Raw genomic sequence first — 10,676 nt, forward strand, 5'->3', positions numbered from 1 at the left:
ATCTAAAACTGAGTCTAGAACTCAGGCATGCTTACATCTAAAACTGTGAGTCTAGAACTTGCGAATGTGAACGTCTAAAACTGTGGTTCTGTGGGGTCAGGGATTTTTGCTCCACTCAGGATGAATTGTAATCACTTTGCTGATCCATCAACTTTCCACATCGCCCCACAACCAGAGGCAGGTTTCACACAGGTAGATTATGACTATTGCTTAGATTTAACTATTTTTCCAATATTTCTCTGAAAGGTAGAGACCTGAAGCACTTTAAAATAACGCTGGCAATCAACTTTTCTTTGGCGCCAGTATTCCCTGAAGCTTCACACTATTCAGTGAAATATGCGACAGACTATGAACCTCAATGGCTCTCGGGAATAAGAAAAAACGCTGCAAAATCAATTATACAATATCAGTAGTCCCCTTCCTTATGTCCTCTTGCACAGCAATTCACATTCACAGGGGAACAGTCCCTTCCAACCTGCTCAGACACCATAAAATTAACTGGAGGCTGAATAGTGAAATGGGGCGCTTGGGAAAGGGAATAAATTCAGCATATAAGGCGTCTGAGCGAGCAGAGGGTGAAAGTAATTCAATTATCAGAGGCTTTTCTTGAATATGAGTCATGTTGCATAAAGCATGACTGTGCTATCGATCCATAATGGTTCATGTTTACTGCCGCTTGCTGTGTAAGGGCGTGTTTGGCACGAGCTAATGAGATTTCAGAAGGCTTTCATTACAGAATGATTTGTTTCCATTTTTGCTCGAAATGATCAGAATGTCAAAAACTAAAAGTGTGTTTGTGTAAGAAAAAGGTTTGAGTAGGACTGAAGGTGTTTTTCTTTCATGTCAGAATTATTCTTGAGTACAGGTGTCATTCTTTTTAAATGATGGAGATCAATGCACCTTATCCTCACAAGTTTCTTCTTTACATCCCAGCAGATTGTCTTCGCTACTCGCTCTGCTTGTGCAACAAACTGGCAGTTTCCTGTACGAACAAACGATGCATGTTTAGTTCTGCTTCCACATTAGAGCCGTAATTAGCCGAGGATGGCATCCACAACACTATTACTATTTTGACTTTCAAAAAATGAGCAAACAGTGAACAAAAGGTTTCAGTGAAGACGTAGGTTGTCTGTTACATAATATTCCCAAAAAGCGGAGAATGCACATTTCTCCTCTGTGGGATCAGCTCGCATTTATTATTCTGATCCGCTTCAGCTCCCCGGCCCTCCCTAAAACAAAATCAAAATAAAACCTGTGGATGTGTGATATCAGCAGAATTGTTTAGTAACACAGAACAGATGCACACATTCACTGGCAGAGAAACATTCAGAAGTCAATCTATCCTCGTGGTTGCTTCAATGTGAGAAATTATGCAGGTTTTTTCAGGGGGGTGTGCAGCAGATGATTGTATATCAACATATTCAGCGTCGGTGTCAGAGGGAAGATTGTTATTCTGCATGGCGTTCCGGAGGGTCTCGGCTCAAAGAGCAGCCTGGGCCTGGAGCCTGGAGACTAGTGTGTGCGTGTGTGTGTGTGTGTGTGTGTGTGTGTGTGTGTGTGTGTGTGTGTGTAGCCAGACAAAGTGTCTGGGTTCACAGAAAACCAATCGAGACACCTGCCGGCTATCACTGCCAGTCGCTGATAATGTGAAGAAAAGAATGCTTTAGGCCTCCGGCACATACTGCCGCCTTGAAAAGGGCAGGCTGGGCTTGGAAGAATGTTTTTCTCATCCATTGTTTGTTTGTTTGCCCTCCACACCTGTGACTCTGGCCGCCTGGTGAACGGACCCTAATGAAATAAAACACATTAAAATGGCAGTTTTGCTCTCTGATCATTTTTATTAGAAAAAAGAACGGCGGCTCCAGGAGGAGAACAGATTGAAACAAAAACGGCTCCAGTACAGACAGGAAAATAGCTGCTTGAGCAACTGACCCACAGCTACAACATCAGGATTAAAGCACTTCACCATTTATCATGCAAGGAGGGGATACTCTGCAAGAAATACATGCGGGGGGGACGACACATCACCTCTGCACAACATCGCAACATCTGCGATAGGTAGGAAAAGGCCACAGCAGATCACAAGAACATCACACGTCATCGACAGGGGCAGATTTCACTTCCTGTCCCGGCCACAACAAGAGCAGGTTAACATGTTTTCTTCTTTTTTTTTTTTGCGGGTTTGTATGACATCTCCGTGAAGTGCAAAGACCGGCTGATTTCCAGCGTCTCCGCAACACTGACGATACTGTAAACAATCTACACTATAAGGCGCACAGTTGAAACAAATTGGCCAACGAAAGAGCCACAAACATCAGTTAGTAAAGGGTTTGACGTGAAAACGCATCGTCATCTTCATCATCGACACTCTGCAGATCTGGCATACCAACTGTCAATATACCAACTGCAGGCAGTTAAATGCTGTTTAAGTGTATCCAAATGAGCACTACGCAAAAAACAAAAACACAAACACATTGAAAGACCAAAAATTCTTCTTCCTAAAACATCAATCTAAAATTTTTTTTTTTTTTTCTAAATTAGGCACACGGTACAGCACAGTAAACGTTTTTTTTTTTTCTTCAATACCTCTTTTGGTTGTTGACATCGAAAGGACGTGGACACCGAAGGGCCCTTTTTTTTCATCGCACACACAGAACACTTGTCGTCCCTCACTGCTGGCACTTATCTGTCCAAACCTTAAACATTAAAGGGAGAACTCTTCCATGACAGTTTCCTTCTTTGTGATTATTTAACCTGCTTTAGGACCCTAAAAACTAGTCTTATCCAACTGTCTAGAAGGTAACAACCACCACGGAATATCCTACAAAGACATAAGGCATTAAAATTACTCTTCGCCTGAATTACATCAGTCATACAAAGTCTGTGGGACCTCTTGCGTCCGTCCACAAATTAAGACAAAAAACTAAATACCTCAACAACCTCGACTATCCACGCGGTTTTTGTTTTTTAACACTGATTGTCTACATTATCAATACAAATCTAAGGACGTAAAGATGATAAGGTGTAAACACTGTTAGTATCCAACTGGCTTGGACCTCTAAAAGATATTTGACCCTGTGTGAGACGTGAGAAAACACCAAGTCTTCCGCACATGAGATGGAGGAGGAACGAGGTAGTCCACTGGAGAACTGATGGGAGGGAACGGCAGTTATGGGGGTTTGATCCGTAATCTTCATAGCATAGTTCTGGTTGTCTTGTTAGTAATTTTCAGATTTGGCAGGGAGAAGCTGTTGAACTCTGGTTAGCGCTCATCTCGACGACAATCCGCCGTCGAAACTCTGAACTTTCAGAGGATTTTCTGAAAGCTGTTGTTTTCCTGGTGAATCTGCAGACATTTGTTGTTTGAGCATCAGAATCAGCCTTTTACTTATTTATTTGTATGTTGTAATTAATCAGGGCTCCTCAGACGATGCGGTAATCGAACGTGTCCTTCTCGGTGTGGTCTGTCCAGTTGGACGAGGGCATGCTGCGGTAGGGGTCCAGCAGGATGCGGAAGCAGCGCACTATGAGCAGGGCCAGGAAGATGAAGAGCAGCAGCACGAAGACGAAGGCCGCCTTCTGCTCCAGCGTCAGGTAGGAAGGCACGTGATGGCCACCGCCTGACGAGGACAGCGTGCTGCTGAAGAGGCCCTCGGCCATCCTGGGCACATCCATGCTTGACCGTCTCGGCTCCAGCTCTTTTGTTGGTTGAGTAAAGATTTTGGAGGTGAAGATGGGCTCGGTGGACCTGTGAGAGAATCCAAACAGACGGATTATACTGGAGGTATTGTCCTCTGTGGTTTGACAAATATATGAACTCCATGTAATCGTAGAAACAGAAAAAAGTCCTCGCTCTATAAAGGCTCTCTATTTCTGGAACTCCTGGTAAAACTCCCGCTCCGTGAGTAGAGGAGGCTCAGGGGACTCCTTTGGCCTTGAATGTCTGCAGCTCAGGGGGTTTGAATTGGCGCTTTGAAACCACAGCCTGCTATTATGAAATATCCAACCTTGTCTAGTTAATTATATTCCTATGCAACCAATCTGCATCAGCAATTTGTATTCAATGCCACCATTTAGTTTTAAACATGTTGTTGGCATACAAACAAACAACGACGGTTTGATTACCAACCAGGTAAAGCGGGCAACTGCCGCTGGTTTAAACTAATGTAACCGAAGATATGTTCACTTTAAAGGTGCTACATTTTAAATTCAGAGCATCTATGATTTGAGACATTGCCTCCACCCGGCTCTCAGCAACGGTGCCAACAGCGCTAACAGTGCAAACAACTGCAACAGATGCTGGCAGAGCTAACAGTGTTAACCTGAGGGGAGAACCAGAGAGGACATTCTCTGCTCAGGTAGACATTACTCCACTTTTACCTTAATTTCAATATCAACTGATGTGATGAATTAATGAGGCTCCTCCTGTATTTCTTAATCTTGAGGCTCTAAAGATTAGTCTTACGTTGGTGCCCTGTGTCAAAAAGACATGGCTGGTGATATTCTACATTTGTCAACCAATCCCATTGTCTCCTGAGACGAGTATTTTGTGTGCATCCAAAGCCCTCTGTGCCATAGAGCTCTATTGTTATCCAGAAACTACGGAAAACACTTTTACACCAGATGACATGTTCCTGCCGTAAATGTTCACAAGAGCACCACATGTGTGTTAATCCACAGCTGAAAATAGTCCCCAACAAATGCCTCATTCAATCATGTTTGAGGGGAATGTGCTAAAAGCTACAGTGCCCAGATGTTTGAGGAAATTACTGAGACTTTTTGAAAAAATAAAACAACATATTTGTAATCTTCAGCAGGAACCAGCGGGTTTAAAGCTGAAAGGTTAGGAAGTCGGAAGGTTTTGAGAGCAGCTTACATCTTTGGGTTTAGTTTTAAATGAGATTTGTTGACAATAAAAAAAGGGACCTGGGGGGGTTGTTAGTCCCGTTATAGCATTGTGCTAGACTGAGTTTGCTGCTGGTCACAATGGGCAGAATGCAGAAACATTCACCTTGAAACCCGACAGAACAGAGAGCCCGCAGGGGCTTGTGTTAGTTAGTTTAGTCAGCTTTAGGCGCCTCGGCTTTCTTCTCAGCAGTGGACACCATTTTCTCACGACTGATTTTGAACAGGAGTAACAGCTTGCAGCTTTTCTGTGTGGATCATTTGTTCTGGCAGAAAGAGGCCCCAGCACAAGACATTTGGAGAAAAGCGTTGGCTCGACAGGACTGCTCTTCGTTTCATGTCTTTTCTCCCGCTGAGCAAAGGGATTGCTGCAAACCACTTCCACATTTTGTCTTATTTTTTTCCTACAGTACAGGAGCACCACACATACTTGTTTATTCAACCCTTATGTGAGACTTTTTGCTCGTTATTTCTGAAGCTTTAGGGATAAATCATGTTTGTTTACCAACTTAATTGAGGACAAACAGCAAGTCTATCAGAACAACAAGCAACATGAGCTGTCAGGTATAATTATACGAACCAAAGTTTGCTCAAACTTTCTGGCTTGTAATCACTTAAAACAAAGTGACGTCTACCGTTGCATCTCTACCATTAATAGTGTCCAGTTCAACCAAAGGAGCATGTTTCATTTCCTTCATGGAATTCATTTAAAAAAAGCTTGAAACACTGTAAACTAGAAGGGCACTCGGAGAGCGCAGACCTTCGCCAACGCCGTTTCCATAAATGAAAAGTAAGGTGTGTATCCGCCTCGTGATTCGGATCCGCTTTAAAATGTAATGGGTTCTTCATTGGCCCGCGCTACACCCACCCACCAAGTCTCTGCAATCCTGCTGACAGACAGAAAACATGAACGCCTTGGCGGAGGTGAATAATCCAACAAATTTACAAGAATAAAAATTGCAACGATTAGAGGAACATCTGAATAATTTATAGAGTGCGAGGTTGCAAAAGACGGTTTTCCTTCTTTTCCTATTCTGTTAAACTTCTCACGTCTGCTCCGAGTTAACTTTCCTGTGGCTGTTGGGGAAACACTTATCTGAACCAAATTGTCTGGATATGTTAAATTGTGGTAAATGTACCCAAACGTCCTTCACAGTACGTCCATTGCATTGACTAAATGTGCATAATTCCAGTAAGTACGGTAGATTGAATCAGAAGGTATACTCTGTAATGTGAGTGCACATTACAAGACATTATGTTTGGACGGAGGCGGAGGGTTTAATTATTATCGCCTTTCACAGCAATAAAACATATTTTTCCACTTTAACTTGTACGTAAATAACATTTTGTAGAGCTGAAGACATGGAGACAGCAGCTTGGGGCGGCCAAAGCGTTCGAATGCCAGTAACCCTGGCTTTGCTTTGCTTAATGAGCTCCACCAATCAGATCAATCAGATCAGTACCAGGTTATCAGCTGCCTCCGAGAAATGTTTGCATAACCCAGACTCCAATCTTTTTTTCGGGTTGCGTCCTTCGGTCACGCTCCTGTAAGCGTGAAGATCCGTCAGAGAGATTGACAACCACTAGAGAGGGGGGGGGGGGGGTTATGAGGCTTCTTGGAGTGACAAGACGGTCAGAGGATCTTTCTCTTTCTGCCTAAAGAAATAATAAAAAACATTTATGTAGGCCACTCTCAGGAGACAGAGCAGCCTTCAGTTCTGCCTCGCTGATCAGCATCCTGTAATCCATCACACTTACAACTCAAAAAATGATATTTCAGAGCTGCGATTCATCGCCCTCTTCGCGAGAAACGATAAGTAACGGGCTGCTTGTCTTTGTCTACCGCTTCTCCCCCCCATCATGTCAAATCATGACCTCGTCTTCTTGTCAACCATAGGCCCAGCGGTGTTTGCTGAGTATTAGCACTTTGGGCCAGAGACCAATCTGCTATTCTGCTACTCGCACCTCAAAGACTCCCATCATCAGCGGCTCTACATGACGAAGAGTTTAGAGCTTTCCTCGACAGTCGTACACGGAGATACGCTCAACATGTAAGCTATTAATGCCTCGACAAGTTTTGAGAGATTTAATTTTTTTCAAAATGAGATCTCCGCCGTTTGAAGAAGGTCATGTTATCTGTCTGCTTTGATCATCAGCAGCTACATTTCAGGAAGAAAATTAATTTAAAAAAGCGCCCGGAAATAGCAGAAATACACACACGCCCTATCTGATTTTTAGAAAGTGACCTGCATAATGTAAGTGCACAAGTTTATTTTTAGTCCAATGGTGCCGCATCAGCGATGGCTCCTATGGTGAGGAGACGAGATGAAACGATGTCAGGCACCGAGAGTAGAAATTGACAAGGAAGTGAGTGTGACACGGAAATTTAGAAATGAAGCAGATTATGTTGAAAAGTTGATTTAACTGGCTGCAGGCCTCTGTGTGTGTGTGTGTGTGTGTGTGTGTGTGCGTGTGTGTGTGTGTGTGTGTGTGTGAGAGAGAGATGACTATGACTAATGGAGAATTCAAACTGCATTAGACGAGGTGAAATGAAATCGTTGAGGGGAATTATTGGACTTCATTTTCCAGTATGCTGTCAATCATTTCTCAATATAAAATGTCCTGCGTTATTAAGTGACTGTTGAACAGTGACTTTGAGTCATACAATGTACCAATACAGCATAATACAGTAGTTCATTATTAAATAAGAAAGAAATATATAGAAATGTACATTTGTTCTTTGTTTTCATTGCACATTTATCGTATTTTCTTATTTTAAGAGAACATTGTATTTCACTGCACATACTGTTTGTGTATGTGACAAATAAACCTTTTAATACCAAACCTAGTGAAACAGCAAGAATTTGAAAATTGTAATAGAAAATATATATCTAAATTATAATTTTAAAAAATCATTATATGCAAATGTTTATAGTTCAAATGATAACTCTCATTTTCTATAATTTTGCATCAGGAGATTCATATTTTCTGTGTAAAGAAATGCAGGCAACAGAGGATAAAGGGTGTGAGCCTGACAACATTACTAAATATGAGCCAGGGTGGATAAAAGCAAAGATATGCATGCAATAAAACAAAAAATGCTGCAGAGTAGTGAGCTATAATGCTCGTACTGATGAAGTCTAATGTATTTAGTCTGATCCATCCAAACGCATGTAATCCCACTGTGATCAAAGGTAGACGCACCCGCAGCTTCAACGCACGAAAGAAAAAAAGCTCAACAACAATTCAACGCAAAACGAAGAGCCGCCATTTAAATGGACGTATGTAAAAAAAGAAACAGTCCGATATACTGGCTTATACTGGTTTATGATGCGATGTCTGAACACGAGCCGGTACACGGGCACACGCAGCCGGACTCCCCTGCTGCACACGTGGATGCATCAAAACGTCGGAAACCTTTCACACCTTTCACAGCAAAATGAATCAAATTATGACATGAACATATTTAAAGGGGTGGGAAAAAAGAAACGCTCCGAGCTGAATGTTAATGTGGTCGCGAGGAGTGTTCAGTGACCGAGTCTGGAAACACTAACCTGTTGGTGTGTGAGGAGGGGAGAGCTCGGGAATCTCCGTCAGCGGCGGCTCTCCATCCTGTTCAGATCCGACGTTTCTGTTTTCAGCCTCCAAATCACTCCCGCGCGCTGGTCCTCTGCAGACCGCAGGGCTCCTCACTTCTGGTCAGAACGAACAAAACTAAAGAAGAACCTCCAAAGAAGCCTCGCAGTGGTGCTTCTGTTCCAGTTTGCTGACTGAGCAGACCTCACCCTCTGCTCTGCTGCTCCCCTTGTTTTTGTCTCCTCGTCGCAGACACGCAGGGATGTAGTGGGGTACCCCGTCGCTCCTGGCAACCTGTTGCCATAGCAATCCTCCAGGTAGGCTACTGTGTGTTGAGGATGAGATGAAAGGTGTGGCCCCGAAATATGAGAGTATAGTTATCAAATATATATATATATATATTTATATATATAATATAACACGTTACACATACAATTATATTTTATTTTGAATGTCTTATATTTGTGATTATGAATCAATGTAATAATATATGTATATATACACCTATATACACATATACATATATATATACATATATATAATCACATATATACATCTCTATAAACATATATATAAAATCACATATACACATATATACATATATATGCATATATATATATATATATATATATATATATGCATATACATTAATATGTATATATTTGCATACATATGCATATATACACATATATGCATATGTATGTATATATATATATACGCATGTATACATATATACACATATACATATACACATATATATACGCATATATATACATATACACATATATACGCATGTACTGTATATACATATACATATATATATATATAAATATATGTGTATGTAATTAAAAATGCACAATATCAGTGGAGGTTAAAGGTGAGTATATAGTGACTTTTATATTTAATTATCTTCTTCCTTCAATCATTTAATGTATAATGAAGACACATTACCATGATGCAATATTAATAACATACTGTATATACTGATATAAACAATATCCAGGAGAGATATTCACACCCAGTGCATCAACACAGACTTTGCTGCAGATTGTACGACTAGTTGCTCTGGCTGGATGTGGGCAGCCACGATGTAGAGCTGAAGGTGTGATGGGCATCTCAAGCAGAAAACACTCCCGTGTGTGTGTGTGTGTGTGTGTGTGTGTGTGTTTATTTTTTTTTGTGACAAGCTTCAGTGTTTGCTGTCTTATTCTGACAGATGCAGATCCCCTCAGAGCTCCGGGAGGACTGAGGAGGTCAGAGAGTGACTGTGCAGAGCAGTTTTTTTTGGGGGGGGGGGGGGGAGGGGTACAAAATATCCTCAGTCAAATGCTGTGCAGTGTCTCCACCTGCTGGAGGACAGTGAGGACTGCAGGTGAAGACAGATTGAGATGTTTTTCTACTTTTATATTTGTCAGGAGCATACATCATAGTGATAAGTATCCGAAGCTCAACTGCAGGAGAGGATGTCTTTTAAAATGAAGCTAACATTAATCATCTTTTTATTTATGCACCCGGCTTTAGCTCTTCATTTTGGGTGATATGCGCTTATTCGCTTTCCTGCAAAGAGTTTGATGAGAAGATAGATATACCAGTCTCATGTCTGCATGTTAAATAGGAAGCTTGAGCCAAGAGACAGTTAGCTTAGCTTAGCACAAAGACTAGAGACAGCCACCGCGATGGAACAGAATCCCCTAGTTTTATACTTTAAAGCCCCTTTTTACACATTTTGTATTCAAATGAAGGAGATCTAAGGGGGGAAACACATGTATTGTATGTATGAAACATAATACATATATGTATTATAAGTATTTTATCCTCAGTGGGCTCATCTTGACTATGCATGACTAAATTGATCCTTTACAATGTCACTGAATGAATAAATCATCTTCATCTTAAAATGACAGGCTTTAAAGGGGCTTCTGTTACATCTTGAGGAGTGTGAACAATACAGGTATCAATACAGTGGCAACAACCACCAGTTTGCCACAAAATCTGAAAAACAAATCTCTCACCAATTCTATAAAGGCGACCGTACTTGAATTACAACCAGTTTATCCAACTTTTTTTTTTTCTACATCATGTTTAATAGTTTAATATCTGAAATGAGGTCTAAAAAGTTTAACAAAGCCTGTTTTAAGTCACCATTTGCTTTTGAGACGAGCATCTGAGTTACTGTCACTCTATCATGACATTCT

General features: G+C 41.4%; 1 protein-coding gene across 1 annotated transcript; it reads right to left on the reverse strand.

The window, feature by feature from the left end:
- Positions 1–1,818: 1,818 nt before the first annotated feature.
- Positions 1,819–8,759, reverse strand: LOC116394421 (cortexin-3). Its single transcript, XM_031867489.1, has 2 exons — positions 8,460–8,759; positions 1,819–3,748 (listed from the first exon to the last, which is right to left on the reverse strand). The coding sequence occupies exon 2, from the start codon at positions 3,673–3,675 to the stop codon at positions 3,424–3,426; it is 252 nt and encodes an 83-aa protein (XP_031723349.1). The 5' UTR covers positions 3,676–3,748; positions 8,460–8,759; the 3' UTR covers positions 1,819–3,423.
- Between the last annotated feature and the right edge of the window lie 1,917 nt (positions 8,760–10,676).

Source organism: Anarrhichthys ocellatus, unplaced genomic scaffold (assembly GCF_004355925.1).
Source record: "Anarrhichthys ocellatus isolate YVR2014 unplaced genomic scaffold, GSC_Weel_1.0 scaffold39, whole genome shotgun sequence".
Classification (NCBI taxonomy): domain Eukaryota; kingdom Metazoa; phylum Chordata; class Actinopteri; order Perciformes; family Anarhichadidae; genus Anarrhichthys; species Anarrhichthys ocellatus.

Coding starts and splice junctions, on each gene's coding strand:
- LOC116394421 (XM_031867489.1), bottom strand. CDS start 3,675: ATGGATGTGCCCAGGATGGCCGAGGGCCTCTTCAGCAGCACGCTGTCC.